General features: G+C 37.8%; 1 protein-coding gene across 5 annotated transcripts in view; it reads left to right on the top strand.

Moving 5' to 3' along the window:
* The window catches only part of SMOC1 (SPARC related modular calcium binding 1), a 226,191-nt gene that overhangs the window by 85,812 nt on the left and 113,937 nt on the right, over positions 1 to 26,442 (top strand). For all 5 annotated transcript variants that reach the window (XM_069091792.1, XM_069091790.1, XM_069091789.1 and 2 more), the window contains exons 2-3: positions 16,110 to 16,275; positions 19,551 to 19,663. In XM_069091792.1, the coding sequence (XP_068947893.1) occupies positions 16,110 to 16,275; positions 19,551 to 19,663 (279 nt within the window). The remainder of the gene's footprint in view (positions 1 to 16,109; positions 16,276 to 19,550; positions 19,664 to 26,442) is intronic.

Below are 26,442 nucleotides of genomic sequence, written 5' to 3'. Positions count from 1 at the left end.
TACTCACCAATCTGTAACTCAATTTCCAAATAGGGACAGATTGTTTATGAGGATAAAAATGTGCTTCTGGCATCTGTTCTGTGACACAATTCTGAACCCAGGACAAATCATTCTGAGTTTTCCTTGGAGTCATTCATTCCCGCAAGTGGGGAGGGGAGCAGAAAACTTTGTTTTCTCCCTTTTGTGTGGCTCCCCATTGTGCAATCTTATTGAAGAGTTATTGTTATGTTTTTCTTTGTGATTTTGTCTGGGAGAGAGGAGTGTATATAAACATCTTGACAAATGGAATTCATTTTTTTCCCCATTGAGAGAATTGCTTAGTGTTTGGTGGGGGTAGTGAAGGGAAGCCCTAAAATTCCAGTGGCCACAGTAGACACCCAGGAACCACAGGTTCAAATCCCAGCAGGGTTACTCAGACTGTTGGTGGAAGGCTTTGAGCACTAAGTCACCAGGCTCTGAACACACTGGGAGTAATATTTGCTTTACTTAGACTGGCCTAATTTCCCTTCTAGGGGAGCAGAGAGCCCATTTTCAGGATTTTGTTCATCTAGCAGATTGGACTTTGAATCAGACAGTCAGTGAGCTTTTATTAAATACCTAATATGTGCTAAGCCCTGGGAATATGAAAAAGGCAAAAGAAAACTCTTGCTGTGAAGGCCCTCAGAGTCTGTTGGGGGAGACAGCATGAAAATAGCTCTGTACGAAAGTATGTGTACAGGAGACATCAGAGGTAATCAACGGAGGAAAGGTCCTACTAGCATTCAGGGGAATCAGAAAATCATTGATTTGTCTTACCATCATTTGTCTACAATTCTAAGCTATGAGGGAGGGAAGTCTGTACTCCCAGATTTAGGGGAATTCCTACTTCCCAGGCAAAGGTATATGAACTATTCTGAAATCTTAAATTTAGAGGGAGGGGAAACATGAAGCCTTCTTATAAACATGGAGGTTTTCTGGAAAGGTCTTGAGCCTGTGGGATTACAGACATTGCCCTTCTGTTTCTGGGAAGCATGTTTCTCTGGCCACACAAAGCTGTTGCTTTTCAGCTGAGATGGTGGATTTCATTTCCAAGATGTTTTGTCTTTTACAAGTTCCTTATTGGCATTTATAGTACTTCACTTCCAGAAGCAACACTTTTTTAATAATATGGATCCACTGTGCTCTCGTGTGTGTGTGTGTGTGTGTGTGTGTGTGTGTGTGTGTGTGATCTACTTCTCTATTTGGAAATTTAGGGAGATTTTTCACTGTGAGGAACACCCAAAAATATTGAATTCAGGAGAATTTGAGAAATTGGAAGAGAAAGATTAGAGCTGATGCAGGGAAGGGAAGAAATACTTGGGAGAAGGAGTAGAGTGGGTGTGTATATGTGAATTCAAGTGCTCAACTGCTCTTTGAAAGATTGTAGAGAATGCATGAGAAATTTCATGAGGGGGGAAGGGCAGATTCCTGACTTTCAAAAAAGGGAAAAGAGGGACAGCTAGGTGGCTCAATGGATAGAGCAGTAGCCTAGAATCAATGGTTCTTGGGTTCAAATTTAGCCACAGACACGTATAAGCTGTGTGATATACCCCCTCCCCCCACTGCCTCCAAAAACCAAGGCAAATGGGTGGGGGAAGAGAAAAGTGTTTGTAAACCACAGGTTCAATTTCTGGCTAAATTATAGAATATCTTTTTTTTTTCTTTTTGGAGGGCAATTGGGGTTAAGTGACTTGCCCAAAGTCACACGGCTAGTAAATGTGTCACATCTGAGGTCACATTTGAACTCAGGTTCTCATGACTCCAGAGCTGGTGCTCTATTCACTGTGCCACCTAGCTACCCCTAAATTATAGAATATCTTACTGCACAAAGAGCCACCATGGCTTACTCAAGACCATAGCATACCAGCTTAAAGCTAATTTTTTTTTGACAGTGTTACTAGGCTGGTAGGTAATGGAATTGCTATAGATAAATTTGATCTCATTTTAATAAAACATCTGACAAAGTCTCCCGTGTTCCCCTTATGGAAAAGATGCAGAGATATTAGATAGATGACAGTACAGATTTTGAACTGGTTAAATGGCCATACCCAAAGAATGATGTTATGTCGACTTAGAAAAAAGGTCTTTGTGCATCCAAAGAAGCACGACCAAGATGATGGATGATGGGTCTTGAGATCATGTTTTATTAGAGAGTGATGATTACAAGGACATGTAATTTATCCAACTATAGAAGGAAGATGAAACTTGGTTACTAACCATAAGTTGTATGCTATTTGCCCTTTGTTTTTGAAGAGGACCAGTGACATCATGGGTATTGTCTTGGCTCGTGTGAATTAAATTTAAGTGAAGCAGGCTTCCACAAAGTTATCAGCCTTATTCCCTCTTCCTGAGTCACACTGAGTCCAGTGGCAAGATGAAAGTCAAAACAGCTGGTGATGGCCTGGGATGCAGTAGATAACCTTGGCATCTTTGATGTCTGACCAAGCTCCACAGAGCCTGCTTCTGTTTCCTTCATGGCCGTTGGAACAAATTGTACTCATCCGCCTTTTCCACCCCAAGAAATCTTCACATTTGGAGTAGAACTTCGCTAACTCACTGATGGGTTTGAGGTGCGTCGAATACCCTCGATTTGGTTTAGCCAATCTGCCGAGATGGTTTACCGGAGCGTGGTCACTGTGCATGCTACTACTTCTGGCGAATCAGGTGGACACCAATGGTGGATGATCAGTGCTGAAAAGGGCACATATTAACCATAAGTTTAGGTAGGGTCATTTGCAGAAGGGACTGAAGATGAGCCCAAGAAGATCATAGAGGTGAAAGGACAAATTTCAGAACTTTATTAACTAAGTTTGAAGCTAGAAATGATTAATACTGCAGTTAATTTTGAATAAGTCAATCTGGGCAAGGGAATCACTTGAAAGCATGGAATTAGAAGTCACAAAGAGGATTAACTACTTTTTCCAAGTCATTGCACCTAGGCAGGTGTTGATCAGGCAAAGTATGTACCAACTCAAATTAGCAGCAGAAACATTTGGTCAACACAGAAGCTATATCCAGAAAGTGACTTTTATGGAAAATTCCTGAGATGGAAATAGGACACTCAAGTTTACATTTCCAGATTTGTGAATTACTCTCTAGATACATGGTTTTTTGGCAGATTTATATAAGTGTGTGCCAACTTTCCCATACAGATACCGAGTGCTTTGAGGGGAGAACGTGGCTAAAGCATAGGTATGGATTGTGATATATTTATTTTTCTTGTATTTGTTTCATATATGAGTATTTGTGTTATCATTTCTTTTGCTTTCTTGTTATGTGTGTGACTATGTTTAAGACCTAAAAGAAACATTATTTTGAGTAGATGGTTTTGTGTAAAGGGAAAAAATTTCATATAGGTTCCCAAGCTAAAGTAGCTAGTAGAGGGGAATGTATTTCTCCCATAGGAAGGCTACTTATAGAACGATGAGAGAATTTAAGGGTAGTAGTGATCTTTTTTCTGGAAATCTAAACCTGTCAGTGTGAGAACATGTTGGATTGATGAGCCAACCCAGAAAGTGAGTAGGGGTCCACAAACCCTCGTGTGAGAGGTAAGGGTGGTTAATCCATGAATGCTTTACATTAATCTAGAGAAGAAAAGAAATAGAGGGATATAATAGGTATTTTCAACTATCAAGAAGGGGTATGATGTGACCTAGAGATTAGACTTGTTCTCTTTCATTTTAGAGAGGTAATAGATAAAAGCAACAGGTAAACATTGAAAGAAAATGAACTTGGACTTGATGTAAAGAAAAACTTCATAACAATTAGAACCATCAAAAAATATCCACTGGAGTACTTAAGGAGAGTGTGTTCTCCATAACGGAAGGTCTTTAAACAAAGAGTAGATGAGCACATATTAGAAATATTGCAGAGTATATTCCTGTTCAAATATGGCTTGGACTAGATAATAGTAATAAAAACATTTAACATCTTTGTGAGGAAAGAAAAAATCATCTCTAGGTCAAATGCCAAGAGAGTAAGAGTCTTAGTAATAGAAACTTTGATTTGTGAGTCTTGACCTCTCTTTCAACAGCTGGAAGCTGGGTTTGGAGTAATTCCCCCAAACCTGTGTGATCAGGAGCCAATCATTAAAGCTTTTTTTTAAAAAAAATTCTGAGCCAAATAACAAATAAAATTATCATTTACATATGCAAAGAAACAAGAAAAGAGAATTCTATATAAAATGGCAAATCTCTTTTGCACACAGCTTGTTTTCCTCTTTTAGGTATATAATAAATTGAACACTTCAGTTTCAAAGCTTTCCTTCTTCTTTGTTTACTTCTGGCCTTCCTTCTGTTATCATCTATGTATGTTTTTTCTAATGATCTGGTGACATTCTTCTCTTTTTTTTACATTCTCTTCTTTAAAAAATTTTTTGCCACCCCATCAGTAGATTTCTCCCTCACAATTTGCCATTCTGTCACTCCCATGCAAAAAAGTTTTTTGAAAAAGAAAACAAAGCACTTGTAACAAAACTGCACAGTCAAAATAGATTCTGATTTTGTTTTGTGAGTCGATCCATCAATTCTCTGTCACAGAATAGGTAGCAGGCTTCATCACTGATCTGTAATTGTTAATCATTACATTGAGTTCTTATGTCTTTCAGAGTGGCTTTTCTTTGCAGTATTATTGTGTAAATTGTTCAGTGTGTCCTGCTCACTGTAATCTGTACCAATACATATGTGTCTTTCCAGTATCTTCTATGAAATCCTCCCCATCTGTCATTTCTTACAGTGCAATAATAATTTTATCAATTTCATATAACACAACTCGTTTGACCATCTGTAATTGATGATTATCCCCTGGTTTCCAGTTCTTTGCAATAATAACAATACATCAACAATTATAATGTTAATAGCTACTGTAAACATTCTTATAAATGAGTCCCTTTGCTCTCCAGTCTCTTTGGATTATAAGCTTAGTAGTGGTATCAAACTGTCAAAAGGTATATTTGGGGGCTTAGTTACAAATTACTTCTTAGACTGGCAGGAGTGGGGAACTTTCGTCCTTGAGGCCACATGTGGCCTTCTAGGTCCTCAAGTGTGGCTCTTTGCATCCAAACTTCTCAGAAAAAATCCCCTTAATAAAAGGATTTGTTCTATAAAACTTGGACTCAGTCAAATGGCCACACCTAAGGACCTAAAGGGCCACATGTGTCCTTGAGGCCACAGGTTGCCCACCCCTGGCTTCTAGATAAATTCACAGTTTCATCAAAACAGTGCATCAGTCTATTTTTTTTGGTAACAATTGTCATTTTCCTTTCTTATTATCTTTGCCAATACAATGGGTTAGGTCAAACATCAGAGTTGTTTTAACATGCATGGCTCTAATTATTAGTGATTGGAAGCATTCTTTGATATGATTGTTGATAGTGTGTTTCTTTTACTTTGGCAAATACCTGTTCACATCCGTGACCCTTTATCTTTTGGGACATGAATCTTGTTTTTATATCTTTAAATCAGTTTCTTATCTATCTTGGATGTCAGCTTTCTATCAGAGAAATGAGCTTCCCCCACCCCTGCCCCAGTTATCTGTTTCATTTCTAATTATAATGGCATTAGTTTTATTTGTGCAAATCATTTTTTGTTAGTTTTATGGAATCAGACTTTTCCCTTTTGTCTTTTGTGATCCTCTCTCTCACTAGTTTGGTCATAAATTCTTTCCTTATTCATAGTTGTGAATGGCGTTTCCTTCCTGAATCTTCTTATTTGTTTTTAATGTAGCCTTTAATGTCTAAGGTTCAAGTATGCATTCATTTGGATCTTGTCTTAGTTAATGGTATGAGGGTTGGTCTAAATCTAATTTCTGCCAGACTGCTTTCCAGTTTTTTTTCAGCAGTTGTTGTTGAATCCTTACCTTAGTAGTTGAGGCCTTTAAATTTATAGAATAATATACTACTTTGTTCAGTTGCTTCTGAATATTGTATACTGAATTGTTCCATGGATTAATTTTTCCATTTTTTTAGCTAATGCCAAATAGTTTCTGTGATTACTGTTTTGTAGTATAGTGTAAAATCTGGTGATGCTGGACCCTTTTCCTTTCCATTTTTTTTCATTATTACCCTTAATAGTATTGACCTTTGTTGTTGTTAATAGATGGATGTTTTCATATATTTCTAACACTATAAAGGAATCACTTAGTGATTTGGTATGACATTAAATGATTAGTTTTTATTATATTGACACATCACAACCACAAGCAATCACTCTCTAAAAATATTTAAGACTGTCTTTATCTTGGTAAAGAGTGTTTTATAGTTATATTTGTACAGTTCCTATGTGTAAAAGAACTGCCAAATATTTTATATTTTAATATTGCTGTAGTCATTTTGATAATATTTTATTTAAAATCCTTGCATTGATAGTCATTATTGGTCAGTATTGGTAGTCTATTGATAGTCAGTATTGGTCTATAGTTTTTGTTCTCTGTTTTTTCTCTCTCTGGTTTAGGTATCAAGACCGTATTTGTATCATAGAAAGACTTTTTCGTATTGTAAATAATTGTTATTTGAATGTTTGATAGAATTCATTTGTAAATCCATCTGTTCCTAAAGTTGTTGCTTTCTTCTTTCTTCATTATGGCTTGTTCAATTTCTTTTTCTGAGACTAACTGATTTAAATTGTCTATTCTGTTAGCCTTGACATTTTGTATTTTAAATATATTCATGTTTCATTTACATAGTTTTGTTTCCATATAGTTGGGCAAAAGTTTCTAATAATTTCCTTTTATCATTTATTATAAAATTTCCTTCCCCCCCCTGGAAATTTGTTTTTTATTTCTCTTTAAATTGCTAATGGCTTATTTGTTTATTCTCCCTCTGCTTTATAAGAATAGATTCGTCTCAATAGATTAGATGATGATAATTATAGGAAACACAAGCACAAATCTTAATAATAGCTACCTGAGTAATGAGCATCCCAAAGGGAATTATAGAAACAGTAACCATGTGAAAGAGAGTAATAATGCTGAGACAACATATCAAAATCTCGGGGATGCAGCTAAAGTAGTCCTCAAAGGAAAAACTGTATCGCTGAAAGCTTTTTCTAAAATTAAATAGATAATTTCAACCGTATAGTGAGGGAATTCCCTCTACCAGTACAGATTCCCAACTGTTCTAAACTTGTAGTCTTAAAGAAGGCTTAGAGTTACTATGAAGTGAAATGACTTGTTGAATTCTGGATTGTATTATCAGAGGCAGAATTTTAGCATAAGGATTCCTCACTCCAAGGTTAGTTTTCTAACCTTTATACCATGTGACTTCTCCTGTGAAAATATTCATTAGGAAAATAGAAGGGGAAGGGGAGAATGGTTGATTGATTATGTATGCAATTAGAAAAAAACTAAAAATCAACAAACAAAATAAAAATAAGCATAGAAAAGATAATCTCGTATATTAGAAGGAATCTTGAATATTAGAGGAGAAATGAGAACATTAAAAGGTTGTTTAAAAGTCTAAAATAGGGGGTGGCTCGGTGGCTAGGAGGTACAGTGAAAAGAATACCAACCTGAGTTCAAATACAGCCTCAGACACTTAACACTTACTAGCCATGTGACCTTGGGCAAGTCACTTAACCCCCAATTGCCCTGCCTTTCCCCCTCTCCAAAAATGGTATAGTTTTAACTATCTTCATCAAAAATGAGAGAGGAAAATAAAAAGTCCAGTTTGTGGATTATATTTATGTTTGTTCTTTTTATTGTCTTTATGTTGCTCGTGAGTCTAGAATTTCTCTACTTCCAAAAGGTAAAATCAAGAGAGAGAAAAAAATGAAAAGAATTAATATACCCCCCTGCACAGTTTGCTAGAAAAGCCAAGAATTTAAAGAAAATGGATTATTGAGTATATAAATATAAGCTGTCTAAGAGAAGATGAAATGTTCTCCATTCAGTCTTAGAAAGTGAAATTGAACAAATTATAAAGAAATTACAAAAAGAAAAACCCTCAGATTTACAGTTGAGATAAATAAGGTACTAATTCCCAAACCTAGGAAGGATAATGCAAAGAAATAGAACTATATCCAATATCCTTAATAAATAGTGATGCAAAAAATTAATTCTTAGCAGAAAATACTAAAGCACTATATTAAAAAAAGATTTCCATTGACCAAGTAGGATTTGTATTAGGGATGCAAGGATGATTGAACATTAAGAAAATAATCAATATAATCATATTAAAAATTATCAAAACTATATGATAAAAAAATCTTTAACAGAGTATAACATTAACTTATGCTCCCCCCCCCAGAAAAACCCCAAAAGAAGTCATTTTAGGAGAAATTTTTAAGTGATAAAAAGCAAAAGTTAGCATTATTTATAAGGGGGAATTCCTAGAAGCTTTCCCAGTAAATGTGGGAGTAAAGTAAGCAGTATCCCTCTCTATATTATATGCCATAGTTCTAGAAAGGTCAGTGACAGCAAACATCCATATTTGCTGATGAAATTATGGTTTACTTGGTTTCTTTTATGGGTGCTCTGAGGTTTTCTAATTGAGATAATTAGTAGCTTGATTAGAGTAATAGCATACGAGATTAATCCGCAGAAATCATCAGCTTTTCTCTATAGCAATATAAAAAAAACAGGAGGATATAATGGAAAGGGTAATCCCATTTACAATAATTTCAAAATTCATAAGCTGACTGGGAATCAATCTAACAAGATACTCAATTTTCATAGAAATACAATTATGTAACACTCTTAAAAGAATTAATTTGTTAATTAACTGGGAAGGTGTTCATTTCTTATGGTTAAGTTGAGAAAATACTATAAAAATATTAAAGTGTTGATACTATTGAAATCAGCTTACAGTTTAGTTATATATTAATCAAACTAACAAGACTTTACTATCATTTTATAGAGCAGACAAAATAATAAAGTTCATTTGGACAAAAATAAAAGAAACAATGAAAACATAAGATTGAAAAGCAGACCTTTGAAAAGCACAAGATTATATTGTGAAGCAGTAATCATCAAAGCTATTTGGGACTGGTTAAAAAAAATTAAAGTATATTGGTGAAACAGACTAGTAAGTATCAGAAAAATAACCCAGGGTTTGATAAACCAAAGACCATGAACTGTCTGGAGGAGAATTCTCTATTAGACTACTGGAAAAATTGTGAAGAGGTTTTTTTTATGGTTCTAAAAAACATCTCATATATATTCATCAATAAATTCCAAATGTGCTTAAACCTGAAAGGTCACATCATTTTTTAAAATGGAGGCAAATAGATGGAGATATCTTTGCAACTATAGTTAGGGGAAGACAAAACAAGGGATGAAGGAGGTTACGAAAAAAGAAAGAAAGAGAGAGAGAGGGAGAGAGAGGGAGAGAGAGAGAGAGAGAGGGAAAGAAAAAGAGAGAGAGAGAGAGAGAGAGAGAGAGAGAGAGAGAGAGAGAGAATTTTGATTATATGACATTGAAAAGCTTTTGCACAAACAAAATCAAAGAAATTGGATAAAAAGGAAATCTTTGGGGAAAAATTATTGAATCAAATATTTCTGTTAAGTATCTTATTTCCAAGATATATAGGAAGTTGACACACATATATATAAAAAGCCCTTTTCCAAAGGTTATTTGCAAACCGTCTCAAGAGAAGTATTGCAAACTATCAACAAACTATGAAAAATTATTACAAATCATTAATAATATAAATGTAAATTAAAGAAATTCTGAAATTTTATCTAGCAAATTGTCAAAGATGAAAAAAAGTTGAAAACAATTGATGTTGAAGTGGGTGCGGGAAGAAGACACACTAACGGTGGAATTGCAAATTGGTCCACTCATTCTGGAAAGCAATTTAGAATTATGTTGAACCAATAAAAAGTGGCTTACATTTCACTTAAATGGGCTACCCAGAGATAGCCTTAAAAATATTATCCGGAAATGCCACTGCTGGTCATATACCCCAAGAATATCAAAGACATAAACATTTCACAGATACTAAAATATTCTTTGTTATTGTTGCTTAGTCATTTCAGTTGTGTCCAACTCTTTGTGATCTCATTTAGCATTTTTTTTAATAGATAAGGAACTGAGGTAAACAGGGTTAAGTGACTTGCCCAAGGTCACATAGGTAGTAAGTATTTGAAACCAGATTTGAATTCAGGAAGATGAGACTTGCTCACTTCAGGCCTGGCATTCTATTCACTGCACCACCTAGCCATATCCCCCAAATTGTTCTTTGTAGGACTTTTTTTTTTTTTTGGTGGCAAAGAACTGGAAATAAAGTAGATATCTATTAATTGGGGAATGGTTAAGAAAACTGTCACAAGAATGTAATGGAATCTTGCTCTACCAAAAGAAAAAAATAAAAGGAATACAGAGAAACATAGGAAAATTCATATGAAGTGATATCACGAAGTTAGCAGAACCAGTAACACCCATATAACACATTGACACAATATGCCAGTCTATACAACAATGTAAGTGGAAAGAACGATCGGATGAAGTTTATGTATTACTTAAGCGTGGTTTGGGAGAAGAATCAGAAGTGTGCCTTCCTAATTTCATTCATGTGATGGAGCCAAGGATGGGAAATACTGTTTATGCTATCACAACTAATGTATTGTTTTCTTTAGGTGAAATTTCTTTTTTCCCTTAAAAGAAATCTTTATTAAAGGGTAGTCCTCTGATAGAATGGTAGAAGAGGTATATTCAGAAATGAAGGCTCTTTATTTTATTTATTTTTAAAGCAATAGGGGTTAAGTAACTTGCTCAAGGTTACACGGCCAGGTGTTTCTGGGTGGGTGCTAAGTGTCTGAGCCCGGGATTCGATCCCCAGGTCTTCTCAACACTGGAGCCGGTGCTCTTACTCGCTGTGCTACCTGGCCGCCCCAACGAAGGCTCTTTAAATACAAATAGCATCAATAAAAGAAAATTAAAATCGATAGAGAACCTGACTTGAGGCAAGAGTTTTGTAGTTTGTTTTTTTTTTTTTACTCTAACCTTTAAAAAAAGAGGGAAAGAGTCAGACTTAAACACTTAGGTGATTATAGCAGTGACTCACATTTCCCTGACAACCCTCCAGCCATTGGCTGGCTCTAGCGTAGGGAGAGAGAAGACCATAAATCACATTTGCCAGGTAACACCATGCTGCCCGGCTCTTGTAGGCTGCCCGCTGAGATACAGGTTGGAGGGGGGTGGCAGGAGTAGAACTGTGGAGGAAACGAGCAGGAAGGAAGATTCTTTATGTCAGCCTTAGTTTTGGGGAGAACTTGACAGAACAGTGCTCTAGATATAATCAGCCTATTCGATTTTTTTTCCTGTGCTGCCTCTAAATGTCCAAGTTTGACCCGGCACTTTCAGAAGGGATGTTATGGCCCCCTCCTTGTCCCCAACCTCCATGAATAATCGACATTATTAGTCTCAGATGATGGCTATACTGTCAGAGGGGGATGGTGAAAGGAGAGGAGACTCATAAAGAAAACGTGGCTATAGTGGTTTAGTAGTGATTCAGCATTGTAATTAGTATATGGTCATTCAGCTGCTGGGTTGGGACTTACATCAGAAGATACAGACCACCTGTACCCAAAGAGAGGTCAGAGAGCCAGGTCAGACCAGCGAACTGATTGTTAGCTTTTTGTTGTGAGCGTTTATGCTTCCGAAATCAGTGAATGCTCAAAATCAGGGCTTGATTTATTGTTTTGTTGATTTCCCAGATTTAAGAAAAACATGACAAAAATATTAATAATGCCAATTACAGTTAGAAGTATGTCATGGGTGCCTTTTTCCCTCTGCAGACCTGGTCGTTAAATATTTACCAGCTCGCTCCTGCTTCTGCCTCAGAGTAAAGGAAGGACCCTATTTGAAGTAGAAGGCATAGAGAATACAGGTGGCAGGAGTCTCAGAAAGAAAGTTATGTAAGGCATGAATAAAAACCACCAAGACTGCTTGAAAAGTTAGACTTGCCCTTAGTAAGGTATGGTTAGGTTGTGTTGCCACAGACAATGAGATTCCAGGTTAACAATAATGATAAAGACCACAACCATAGTAATTAACACAATAGTAATATCACAGTAATAGTAATTAATACAATTAATTGTGATTGGCACAATCAATAGTAAATACCACAATAATAATAGTTATCCTTTAAAATTTGCTAAGTGCTTTACATGTATTTATTTGGTCCTCATGACAACCTTATAAGGTAGGGATTATTATCTCCATTTTACAGATGAGGAAGCTGAGAGTTTAAGTGACTTGTCCAAGGTCATACAACTAGTAAATGTAGGAAGAAGGATTCAAACTCAGTTCTTCCTGACTCCAAGTCCAATATTCTTTTATGCCACCTAGAAGGTAGAATCATAAGCATGGATTAGTTATCTTCTAAGTCTTATTCTCTCTTTTGAATAATAAATAATAATAATAGGTAATATTTATATAGTACTTGACAAATATTGTCCCATTTGATCATCATATCAGCCCTGCAAGATAAGGGCTATTATTATCTCCATTTTACAAATGAGGAAACTGAGGCAGTCATTGATTTGTCCAGAGTCATATAACTAGTTAAGTGCCTGAGACTGAATTTGAACTCAATTTTCGCAGACTCCAAGTCAAGCACTTCATCCACTGTATCATCTGGAATGATGAGGGAAGAGAAGCTAGCTGTATGACTTGTTCTGCTAACTAAGTTTCTATGGCTGAAGTTTCAGTGATCTACACCCACAGCTCTAGACCTAAGGCTCAGAGGTACCATTGTCCAATGAGCATCAGTATAAGGATTCATCCAGGTGGAAGGAAGCAGGGAGAAGAATCTTTTTTTGTCTAGACCTGTAGATAATTAGTCATTTAAAAAAAAGTCTTATTGATGCTCTTTTGAACATTGCTCTCACTCTCAATTATCCATCCCCGCTTTCAAATAGAACTCTTCTTGCAACAACAAATGTGTGTGTCTATATCTATCTGCATCTGTATCTATGTAATCAAACCAGATCAACACATTGACCTCATCTTTCAGTGCATGCTTAGTTCCTTACCTAAAGTCTAGGAGAAGGACAGGTAGGTGGCACAGTAGATGAGTACCAGGCAGGAAGTCAGGAAGGCCTGAGTTCAAATCTGACCTCAGACACTTACTAGCTATGTGACCCTGGGCAAGTCACTTAACCCTCTTTGCCTCAGTTTCACCATGGGTCAAATGATCTAGAGAGGGGAATGTCAAAATATCCCAGAATCTTCACTAAGAAAACCCCAAAACGGGGTCATGAAGAGTCAGACACAACTGAGACGACTAAACAACAATTAAGAAAAATCGAGGTGGGTAATCTCCCCGCTGAGAGAATGCTCTAACGTCAGTTCTCTGAAATGTGATTGCTTTGATCAGAGTTGATTTCTTTCGATGTTTTTCTTAAATTAGGGGCATCATTGTATAAAAGTTATCCGATTTTTAGCATCAGCATGCTACATGCTATTCCAGATGTTGCCAGGTGGGGAACTACCAGTGTAAGCTTCATTGAGGAAGTTCCAGGAATCTGATATGAAAACCATTTTAATTATACAGTGGTAGAATGTTTAGAGGTATCTAGTCCAATATCCACATTCTACAGTACAGGAAACTGACACCAAAAGAAATTAAGAACTTGCCCAAGGGGGTGGCTATGTGGCGCAGTGAATAGAGCACCTGCCTGGAGTCAGGAGGACCTGGGTTCAGATCTGCCCTACAAAAAGCAAAAAGAAAAAAAATTTGCCTAAGGTTACCTGGCTATTGGTAGAACTGAGATACTTTACTGTTTTTTGTTCGTTCTAGTCATGGCCAGCTCTTCATGGTTCCATTCGGGGTTTTCTTGGCAAAGATACTGCAGCGGTTTTTTGTACTGCAGTGCTATTTCCTTAGCCAGCTTATTTTGTAGATGATGAAACTAAGGCTAACAGGGTTAAATGACTTGCCTGGGGTCCCGCAGCTAGTAAATGCCTGAGGCAGGATTTCAACTCAGGTCCTCCTGACTCCAGGGCTGGTTCTCTATCCACTGAGCCACCTAGCTGCCCTCTTGACTCCTAGTCTAATTGTCTTTCAGCTCTATATTGATTTCTGAAGCAAGGCTTAGTGATGGGCTGTGAATGTTGTTTTTTCTCACTGGTATAGCCCATGGTGATACATTCACCTCTTGGGATAACTGGGGACATTTTCAGCTCTTCCAGTCATCTTTCTTTTGTCATGGTGTTCAAGTTCCTCTCAATCTTGGTTTCATTCTAGTTTATTGGTTAACATTTTAAATTTATTCTTTGTACTTCATTAAAATTCAGTGTTTAGAATTGAACCCAATTCATATGTACCCTGATTGGCTCATAGATTACAATGAGATTTTTACATTTTTGTGATCAGGATTCTATTTTTAAACCTTTTTTTTTAAGATGATGCATTTTTGTTTTCACATAGCAGATGTATTTCAAGAAATAACCAAAGCACCTCCTCACACTCATGATTCACACTGAATTGCTTGTGATGGACTAAGCCACCCAAATCTAGCATAGGATAATCAGAGGTTACAGACACTGACTAGGGCTAGAAGTACCCACCTTCCTCTGATCTTCTCCCTTAGAGTCTCTGACACTTCCTTATGTGATCAAAAGGGAATCCCAAGACTGAATGAAGTCAAATATCCCAGTCATTCCAGCAGAACTCTCAAATTCCACTAACAGAGTCACCAAAAGGATGTCCATATATTGTCTAAAATTATGATTGCTATTGCTCCTATTATAGCTAATAATATTATTTCAGTTGTTAATTTTAAAATGTAATGCTTTAAGGTTGCATATACATATATACATATACATATGCATATACATATATACACACATAAGGTTGCATATATATACATATGCACATATATACTCTTACATATATTTTCATTTGATCCTTACAATAACCCTGTGAGATAGGTTCCACAGGTATTAGTGTGTGTGTGTGTGTGTGTGTGTGTGTGTGTGTGTGTGTGTGTGTGTGTGGTTTGTCCTTCATTCTCTAAGAGGACCATGACATCAAGGAGATGATGACATGATGACATGCAATTGACTTTGATTTGAGTGAGGGAGGGCTGTGCAAGGTCACCAGCCTCACTTGTTGTTAGAAGCATTTTAAAGATGAGGAAACTGAACCTCAGAGAACCCACCCCACTACTATTGCTCTATTAAAAGAGTTACAGGCCAAGGCAAAAAGTTGCCATGGGGAGGGACGTGGTGACCCAAATGACAGTCAATGGGTCTTGAAAGAAGGCTGCTTTGGCAATGGGATTCTGGTGTTAACAGTCAGAGGATGGATAAGGAAGTCACACTAGATGTGAGACCCTGTTTGCCTCAGTTTCCTCATCCCTTAGAATGAGCTAGAGAAGGAAATGGCAAACCAAACCAGTGTCATTACCAAGAAAACCCTCAAAGGGTTCACAAATGTTGTCTGGGATGGGTTGGTGGAGAACCTTATCTCTAGAACATGTCCAGAGAGAAACCCTTCATCTCCCAAAGCATCTCCAGCCCAGAGGTGGAGATGCCCCTGACTTTGATGGAAGAGAGAGCATGCCTCCTCTCGCTACTTGGATCCCACGATAAAACTCTCATTACCCTTCTCTAGTTTTGACTGTTTGTTACCATGGGCAAATCACTTTGTCGGTCTGGACCTGAGTTTTCTCAGTTGTAAAATGATTGGTTTTGGATGCCTGTTAACTCTGAATCTATGCTTTTATGATCCTAACTTTTCCATCACTGGAAGCAGAAAGAGGAAAAATGTATCAGGGCAGCTAGTGATGCTGGAGTCAGGAAGACTCATTTTCCTGAGCTGAAATCTGGCTTTGGACACTTACTAGCTGTGTGACCCTGGGCAAGTCACTTAACCCTGTTTGCCTCAGCTTCCTCATCCTTTAAAATGAGCTAGAAAAGGAAATGGCAAAGAATCCAGTATCATTGCCGAGAAAACCCCAAATGGGGTCACAAGGAGTCAGACAAGACTGAAAACAACTGAACAACAGCAGCAATTTATTATAACATAAGACCCTTTCTAGTTCTGTTTCTATGACCTTGTGTCCACTGCCATCTTGGGGGAATTGATATTGTATATGGTGGATTTATCATAATTCCCTTTTCTCCTTCCTCTCTCCATCTTGCCTAGTTTCTAATAAGTGATCGTGATCCTCAGTGCAACCTTCACTGTTCCCGGTCTCAGCCCAAGCCACTCTGTGCCTCCGATGGCAGGACCTATGAATCCATGTGTGACTACCAGAGAGCCAAGTGCAGGGATGCAGCCTTGGGGGTGGTACATCGAGGCAGGTGTAAAGGTAAGTGTGGACATCTCTGACCATCATGTGGGGGGGGGGGTCAGAGAATCACAGATCACAAAAGATTCCAGGTCTAAAAATGGCAGGGGCTTCAGAGGTCATTTAGTACAACATTCTCATTTTACAGAAGAGGAAACTGAGGATCAGGAATGACTTGTTCCAAGGTGTGGTATCAGAGGCAGGATTTGAACTCAGATTCTCTGACACCAGGACCAGGCCTCTTTGCCCCCATATGACACTGTCTCCCAGAGTCCCAGTCTCCTCTTTGTCAGTAAATTATACACAAGTGCCCAGCATGTGTTTCCTTTTCCTCCTTTACTTTCATCTAAGGGCAGAAGAATAAAATGGAGAGAGTTCCTTCATCTTAAAGAATGAGCATCTCTTCCATTTCTGATAAGGCTACCCTTGGAAAAAAATTGGGGGAGAAACTATTGTCCTTCTACTTAATTTTTTTCTCTTTTTTTAGAGGGGTGATTGGGGTTAAGTGACTTGCCCAAGGTCAAATGGCTAGTTTTGTGTGTGTGTGTTACAGGTAAGTGTATGAGGCTGCATTTGAACTCAGGTCCTCCTGACTCCAGGGCTGGTGCCTAGCTGCCCCTCTACTTCATTTTTTCATAATTGAAATATATAAAATACAAGTTCCTAACAGATCTTAACTCTTTATACCATACCATCCTGCTGCTGATGGTTAAAATATATTGATATAAAACCTTTGGTATATAAAATAAATGTCTTATACTTGTTAGGTAGAAAAACGTCTTTGAAAAGTCTGAGACTGTTTCATGAGAAACACAAGTAAAAGCCGCAAAGGAGAGACTTTTTGCCAGAGGGCTATTGGAGAATAATTGAAGTCTTTTGGAAAAATGAGCCTTTTTTATCTTATTAAATATTAACACCGAGAGGAAACTTAGGGTGAATGATGACATCGCCTCTTTGTTACAGTTGTCCTGGAAATCTGCTGGTTGTGTGCTGGTGATTTTTTTTCCCCTTTTTGGAGGGCAGTTGGGGTTAAGTGACTTGCCCAAGGTCAAATGGCTAGTTTTGTGTGTGTGAAGTGTCTGAGGTCGTATCCGAACTCAGGTCCTGCTGACTCTGGGGCCTGTACTCTACTCACTGCACCACCCAGCACCTAGCTGCCCCCTGGTGATTCTTAAGATGTAAGCATTACCACAATACACACCTTCTGGAGTTTGATGCTTTTAGGAGTGGAAGTTTGGACCACATAAACCTCTAGGGTCCCATTTAACTCTAAGACTCCATTTGTGAGTTAAACTATTTTGGGATGACAAAAATCAATAATTTTCTTTCACTGCCTATTTGTAAAGTCATTGAACTTCATATGAAACCAAAAAGTAGGGCGTTTGGTCTAAATGTAGTAGGTTCTTGTAGCCAACTTACTTATCTGCAACAAATTTTTCTTCTTAGATGAGATTAGATTTTATCTTATTTTTTATGCTCCCGAGCATGTCCTTTATGACATTTTCAAGCTACAAAAAGTCTGATGCATTAGAATATCAATGTCACTGTTTCCCTCTGTTAATATGAATACTAAAATTTGAATATATTCTCATCCATCACCCACTTTCCCCCAGCATCTTAAATCTTTTATGAAAATGTAAATAGCCATTTCACCCCCACATGTAAGGAAACCAAGGTGCAAATTGTTTCATGTGATTTGATTAGGCCTGGATGATGTCACTTAAAGGGATGTATCAACTCAGGACCCTTATTTTCTGGTCCAGGGATATTTCTTGCTATGTAAAAGCTAGTCATAGGCCTCCTTTCATTTTCTTTCCTCTTTCCCTTGATTTTTAAGGTTAGCTATGCTAGTTGACCATAAGGCATTTTACATCACTACCTCTAAGTTATGCCCTGAGCAAAAATAAATATAGCCTTTGGACTTGTTGGAGGCTGGGTTTTTTTTTTTTTTAACCCCTACTTAGCTCAGGCCCTGGGCATAGATGATCTGATTTGGCCCAAGCTCCAGGTCTTGCTTGTGGTCTGTCGGCCTAGAACTTTTGCCAGCTGGGCCCATCTCTAAGTGGAGGAAATAACACCAATTAGAACACTGCCTGTTTAAATATGCTTTTGGATTGGACCTGCGACTTCATTGGTATATATACCGTTGAGGAAGCTCTCTCAATCTGCTTTGAAATCTTAGAGAGTTTCCTAGGGCTCTATTCTGAAACCCACTCTCTAGCTGCTCTACTATGCTGCCTCTTGGTTTGATTAATTGCTGTCTAGTACTTTTATAGTTTTACTATTTATTAGGTGCTTTTCCCATTTTATTCACCCTCACCCTATGAGGAAAGGTTTGTGGTTACTATGATCTTACAAATGAGGAAACTGATTAAGTCAAACTCAGAAGTCATCACTTTAACAGGATTGAGGGTGACCCCAGAGACCATTTAGTCTGGATCTCATTTAACATATAAGGAAACTGAGGCCCAGGGATGTTGTGACTTGCTAATGGTCCCACATGTAGGACCACAGGTGGGTAGTAAATGAAGATCTGATTCCAGAAACTGTACTATACTTAGTTTAGTGGAAGAATTGGGACCAGAACCCAGACTTCTAGTCTGGTGTTCATACCATAAAATCTCAACTTTAGATAAGACAAAAAAAGCAGTCATTTCTCAGTTGGGTGTAAATTTGTAGGCATTTTGTATACGTGTTCCAATACCCCTGGGCCCTAATTGACCATTTCACAGACAAAATAAGCACTCTAACTTTAGTGGAAGGGTGGGGAACAAGGGAGAAGAGATATCTCTCTACTATTTTTTTTAATCACCTCCTTTCCCAAATGTCCCCTAATCACCTATTCTCTACCTTCAAGATCACAACTCTGACAGAAGGGATTCTTCCATTATGTGATTCTGTGTTTTGCAGTTATACGAGTCCTTAGCTCTCACCTAGTCCAACGGCATCAATTTTCACTTGAAGTAAATGAGGCCTCATGGAAAGAAGACCCCACAGATAATAAGTAGAGGAGTCAGAATTTGAACCCAGGTCCTAGACTGACATTCAGTGTTCTTTCTACTGTCTCATTCTGCCTTCCTCTCTATATATCAATTACTTTATTTCTCTCTAAGATTCTCAACAGTATCTTTCCCGTAAGCTGGTTCTGGTCGAAGCTGGTCATTGGGGTAGTCTAATTAAAGAGCTTTACTCATTAACCAAATGGCTTTTTTTTTAGTAGGTTCCCCCAAAATCACTTTCCTCCCTGTCTCGAGGTACTTTTGATCCAAGTGAGGTGTGGTCTACTCTCCTTTCAGATGTTGGCCAAAGCAAGTGCCTCCAGGAGAGGGCTCAAGCCTTGGAGCAAGCCAAGAAACCGCAGGAGGCCGTGTTTGTGCCCGAATGCAATGAGGACGGCTCTTTCACACAGGTAAGCCCTTTGCCATTACTCTTCACAGGTCCATTTTTTGGATTGGGAGATGCTTTCTGTGTTCTCGAGACGAGAACAGACTTTTTTTTTTCCTTTCTTATTTTATAAGTCACTGGGTGATTTCTCTCCTCGATGCTTTCTTGGTCATCCCCGTCTCTTCTTTCTTCCCCTCTTTCCCATTGTACTTTGCCAGCTGGCGATGGATTTTTTTAAAGAGATGTGTGAAATGTGGAGCCAGGAAACCTGGGTTTCTTGGTCCTCATCCTCCCTGCTAGCTGTCTCCTCTGAAAGCCAAACCTTCATTTTTTTCCCCTCTCAAATGTGGGCTGAATTTTTTTTTCTCACACTTTGCCAATTTCCATGGAATTTTTCTTTCAGCTCTTCTCTTCTTCCCCTCACTTCCCTTTCTTCTGCCTATACAATTCTTTACTTTGCTCTGTCCCATACCCAAAGCTCTAGCGAAACATTGTCCAATTTGAGTTCAATAGGAATCTTGTTTCCTGGAGGGGGGAGGAGGGTGGGGCGGGTTATAGTCTCCAGCAATGCTCTGGTTAGTGTTCTGTGCAGAGGTATTCTGGCTATGTTGATGTTGGCATGGAGTATTTACAGAACATTGTGCTGTGGCGGACCAATTAAATGCTCTCTTGGTAAGGCATTTAGTTTGTCTCCAGTCCCACCTCTTCACAAAGTTGTATCTGACGGATGAGCCTAGGAACCTAGCTGGAGCAGAGAAATTGGCAAAAGATAGATGGGTGACTCTGGTATTGTGCCCCTCTGTGGCAAGAGCTCCACAGCTTCATGTGATTAGTGAGGGTCATTAGGCAGGGCCAATTTTTCCTGATCTCTGTCATTAAGGACGTTTGTTTCCACCCTCACCTAGGACTCCATACGGTACTTAATGCCGCCTATTTCTTATTTCTTATTTCAATGGCCCATTGATGGTCTTGTTCACAGCCTATCCCCCTCTTTTTCCAGCCATACATCTCTTTGATATATTTCATGATGCTTTTTTTTGCAGGGAATTCATTGTTTATCTTTTGATTTAGTGTCTTTGTGCCCACTCTGTATTTTTCTGTTGTCCTTTGGATGATCTGAAGTTTTGGTGCTTTCGCGACTGTCGTATTATATGATTCACAATATCACTAGAAAAATATGAGTGTTGAAAAGATGGGGTTTTTTTTCACCCGTGGAGATGCTTGGGGATCTTGAAAGCACTATTCTATTTTCCAAATGCATTCCAAAAATCTATTTTCTCCCTGTTTGGTTGTGGACCCATAACATTGTCCATCTGCACTGTCTGTCCAATATGTAGGAAATTATAAACAAGATCAATGAAATTTCTCTCCAATTGCATGTCATTATCTAGGAGAGATATTCATCATCAACTTTATTTTTCATATGTGGCTTGTTAGGCTGAGGTCCAAAATAGTTGTGAGCCTTAGATAAGAGGCTTTGCAGTGCTATGGGGCTTCAGTCCAATGCAATATGCAGATAAACACATCTGTAATACGCCTCTCTCTACTCACATTTATAGGAAAATATTTATGGGGCAGCTAGATGGTACAGTGGTTAGAACACCATGCCTGGAGTCAAGAAGACTTATCTTCCTGGGTTCAAATTTGGTCTCAGACACTTATAAGCTGTGTGACGCTGGACAAGTCACTTTACCCTGTTTGCCTCAATTTCCTTATTGATAAAATGAGCTGGAGAAGGCAATGGCAAACCATTCCAGCCAAGAAAACCCCAAATGGGGTGCTGAAGAGTCAGACGTGACTGAAAAATGACTGCACAAACATGTGTGTGTATCCTTTATGATAATGGCAAACTAAAAATCTTTGGCAAGCTTGTGTCTTTTAGCTTTATGTCTCATTTCAACAAGTCAATAAACATTCGTTGAGTGCTTGCTGTGTGTCAAGCACTGTTCTATGTTCTAGGAATACAAATTAAAATATAGAGAAAGACAGGCCCTGCCCTTAAGGAGTTTATATTCTAATGGGGGAAAATATCGCACAAAAAGAAGCTGAAAAGGGAGGGCAGCTAGGAAGGTATTCAGCTCAGGGGTACAGTGGAGAAAGTATAGCAATTCAAGAGGTGAATGAACACATGGCTAGTCTGGGCACTTTCCTTAAAATGGAGGCTTTGGCAGGAACTGACCAGTCCCAGTAAGGGACCACAGGAGCAGAGTGTACTTTGAGTGTGAGCAGGTCAGGGATGGATGGAACATATAGGGTGAGGAGACTGCAGGAACAGAGTGCACTTCCAGGGTGAGAAAACTGCTATGGAATGGTGAAGAAAGCCTGGCAAGTCAGGGATGACCTCAACACTTTCCTTAAAGTATTTTTTCTTACAGAAATAATATCATTTGATATTGCTTATAGTGGTTATTGAATAAAGTTCTCTACTAAGCTGAGATATTGATGCTTTATTTTGTGCAACAGAATCAGTATGGAAGGAAGATGGCCTAAGAGTATCATATCTTAAATCATGTGACAAAACAGTAATTATCAAATCTATTTGATAGTGGTTTAAAAATATAGAAGAGTTGATTAGTGGATAGATTAGGAATGCATGATTCAGAAAAAAACCCCCTAACATTAGCACAGTGTTAGATAAACTCCACAACCCCGACTATTGGTGTAAAGACTTTCTTTTCAACAAAATCTGGTGGCAAAACTGAAAAGCATTTTGGCAGAAATTGGGTTTGGACTGCCATATCACACCTTATACCATAAGACACTGCAGATACCTGGCCTAGTTAGAAAAGATCACATCACAAACAAATTAGAAGAACTGGGAAGGAGATATGTTTTGCAATTATGGATGGGGAAGACTTCTCTACCCTCCAAGGGATAGAAGGGATCATAAGTCATAATAAAATAGGCGATTTTTATTTACGTAAAACTGAAAAGCTTTTACCAAAAAAATCACTGCTCCTAAAATTAGAAAAGAATTCGTTAACTGGGGGAAAAGTGTTTGTAACAAATTTCTCTGATAAAAGTGTGATATGCAAAATACAAAGATAACTGATTTAAGTAAATAAAAGTGCCATTATCCCATAGATAGAGGGTCAAATGAAATGAACAAGCAGTTCTCAAAAGAAAACCAAGCTTTTAACAACCATCTTGAAAGACTACTCTAATTCACTAAGGGTGACATCCAATTAGAACAACTCTGAAGTTCCAGCTCATCCCAATCAGACTGACAAAGGCAAGGAAAACAACAGGTGCTAGTGTTCATGCACAATAATGCAATATTGGTAGAGTTGTGGGTTAATTAAACCATTCTTTAAGCAATTTGGAACTATGACCCCCAAACTACTAAACTCTGAATACTTTTTTACTTACTAATACTACTGCTAGATCTATACCCCAAAGAAATAAAAGAGGAAAGGATCAATATGTGGAAAAATATCCAAAGCAAAGAACTAATATTCAATAGCAAAGAATTAAAAACTAAGGAGATGTCCGTTAATTGGGATATTGCCTAACCAATTATGGTAAATGAATGTATGAACTATTTTTGCACTATAAGAAATGACTGGGGTGCCTAGGTGGCACAGTGAATAGAGCACCAGCCCTAAAGTCAGGAGGACCTGAATTCAAATCCGGCTTCAGACACTTAACACTTACTAGCTGTTTGACGTTGGGCAAGTCACTTAACCCCAATTACCCTACTTTCTCCCCTCCAAAAAGCAAAAAAAAAAATAATAATAATTAAAAAAAGAAAAGAAATGACCAAAAAAAAAAGGATTCAGAAAAACCTAGGAAGATTTGGATGAACTCAATGAGATGAGCAAAACCAAATTGCACTTTCATATATAATCTTCATTTTCTCTTCTTTGTATATGAAAATGTTCGTGTTTAAGGGTATCAAGTATAGAATGATAAAATATTTGAAGTTTTAGTAAAAATAAATTGATTACCCCAATAAAAGAGTATACTATATTAGGTAGTCTGATTGGACTACAGGATTCCATTTCTGGGCTCCGCCAAGGAGGTTATTGAATTCAGTAAGATAGCAGGGTATAGTAGAGTTGAAAAAAAGGTTTGAATCCAGAGATCTGAGCCTTGTCTTTTTTTTCTTTTACTAATTAGTCATATTGTCTTAGGTAAGGCATTTCTTTCTGGGTCTTAGTTTCTTGGCTGGTAAAATAAATAGGTTGTGCTAAATGATCATCCAGAGTCTTCCTACCGACTACTTTAGGTAGTATTTTTTGGCTATATTTTGACTATGTTTTCAGACTTTTTTTTCAAAGTATTTATCAGTTTTTACTCATTTTTTCCTCTTTTTATGCTTTAAAAATATTTGTTTTATGATACAGTAGTGGGAAAAGAGAAGAGTACTGGAAGAATTTTGGTGATTAACAGAAACTGTCAATAATTTTTTTTTTAAGAAAGAGACTAATGAATCTAAGATATTGAAGGAGAAATATTCTAAGCATCGCCAGGTCAGAGGTAATATTCTAAGTTTTGAACCACTGAGGCTGTTGGATTTCCCCTACAGGTTAGAAGAGGGCTGGCTCAGGATCACATGTATAGATCTCTACCAATTTATGTCCTGTTCTCTGAGCCTTAACTAATGCTATATTCTCCTTACTATGCGGACACACTTTTAACTCAAGTTGAGGCTCTGGAATTGCACTGAAGAGAAGGGCAGTTAGAGAGAGTTTTTCATGTTACTATCATCATATTGATAAACTGGTATCTTTCAATTCAAAGACAGATTTCCCAAACTAATATTTTTAGGGGGAAAATAGAATCTTTATTTTAATTGGCTATGTATCTTCTCACTTCTGGGGTAAAATGTCTTTCAGGAAAAAACCCACGGAAGACTATTGTGAACAGATATAAAGCAGTGAAAGCAGAACCAGTATAACTATATAAATGACTGCAATAACATAAGGTTGCAAAGGCAGCAAAAACTCTGATTCAAGATAATGATTTATTACTGATGCTAGGGAACTTAAAATGGAAAACTCCTTGTTCTGCTCTGTAGAGGGGTAGATGACTACGAGAGCTGAATGCTGCATACCCTCTTATTCGTGATAGTTGGTGTTGGTTAATCTTGTTGATTTCTTTTTCTGTGACAAAGAACAGTTTTATGTGTATGAGAGGAGGTACTGGGAAATGCTTGCAGTATGAAAAAAAGGCAGCAATGAAACTTAAAAAAAACTTGGGGGGAGGAGCATAATTAGGTTGTGGGAAATTTTCTCCCTTTTTTTTGTGCATATTTCAAGTAGAGAGGGACCTAAAAGTCCCTCTAGTTTAACCTTTCACTTTTAAACTGGCCTTTCTGTGTCCCCCATGCAGCAATTTTTAAAATGAACTGAGTCCTTAATACTTCTATGCATATTTCAGCAAAATAAATTCCCACATTGACAGTCACTTTCTTGGCAGGAAATGTTTCACTTTCATTCTTTTGGACTCATGACTTACTATCATGCTGATCAGAACTCTAAAGTCCTTCAAAGTTATTTTCCTCTGTTGTTATCTTCATGTAGATCATTATATAGATAGATAGATATAGATATGCTTAGTTTATTCTGCATCAGTTCAGAGATTTTTTCAGTATCCTCTGAAACTGTCCATTTTCTCATTTTTATGGCATAATATTTCATTAGGTTCATATAGCACAATTTGTTTAGACATTCCCCAGAAGGAGGATACTACTTTAACTTCTAATTTTTGGCTACTATAAAAAGAATTGATATAGTCTTGTTAGGGCAGCTACGTAGTGCAGTGGATTAGAGCACCAGGCTTTGGAGTCAGAAAGAACTAAATTCAAGCCCAGCTTCAGATAGTTCCTAACTGTGTGACCCTGGGAAAGTCACTTAACCCTGTTTGCCTCACTTTCCTCATATGTAAAGTGAGCTGGAGAGGGAAATGGCAAACCACTCCAGTATCTTTACCAAGAAAACTCAAAATGGGGTTATGAAGAGTTGGACATAACGGAAATGAATGAACAAATTCTTGTTACATATCAGAACTTGTCCTCTCTCTTTGAGAGACAGATTGGTGATGAAGAGGACAGAGCCCCAGAGATGAAGTTAAGAAGACCTAAATTCAAATCTGGACACAGATTCTTTCCTGTTGTGTGACCTTGAGCAAATCACTTCACCTCTGTTCACCTTGCTTTCCTCAACTGTAAAATGAAGATGATAATAGCACCTACCTCCCAGGGTTGTTGTGGGGGTCAAATGATCAAATGAAGATCAAATATTTGGAAAGCACTTATCATGTGGCATTCTCTTGATGCATAGGCCTTGGAAGGGTTTTTATAGCTGGGTTAAAAGATATTAATAAATAAAATACAGATGCACTTTGTATAAGTATCTCCAAAAGCATTATACTACTTGGGAAATTTTAAGACCTAAATAATTTTCTCTCTTTTAGTTTGGGACACATGGGGTGAAGATGACAAGAAGGAAAAATCATAACATCAACTTTTCTGTTTAAATGAGGACTGGGGAAAAATCAGCCTCTCCCTGTCTCTTTTCCTATGGCTGTCCCTTTTTAACACAGCCTTCCTTTCAGTCTTCATGGCTAGGAGGATATTATGCCTCAGGCCCTGAGGAGGTCAGGATTGCATCAGGCAACATAAAGGTGCCTTCTTTCCCGTGGCAGTGGTCTCATTACGTGTCATTGCAGACGTTAAACTAAATCGTAAGATGACAGTGTTAGGGATCCACAGCAGTATGGGTATAGACAGGGAGGAAAAGGATTACTTTTGGAAATAGTTTAGAGCTCTATGTTGATATGACATGGGGCAGCTAGGTGGTA

The sequence above is a fragment of the Petaurus breviceps genome, unplaced genomic scaffold (genome assembly GCF_028583685.1).
Source record: "Petaurus breviceps papuanus isolate PSGF00001 unplaced genomic scaffold, PetGlider_PUasm1.0 189, whole genome shotgun sequence".
NCBI lineage: Eukaryota > Metazoa > Chordata > Mammalia > Diprotodontia > Petauridae > Petaurus > Petaurus breviceps.
The sequence above is the reverse complement of the archived record's forward strand: the minus strand, read 5'-3'. Positions and strand labels throughout refer to the sequence as shown.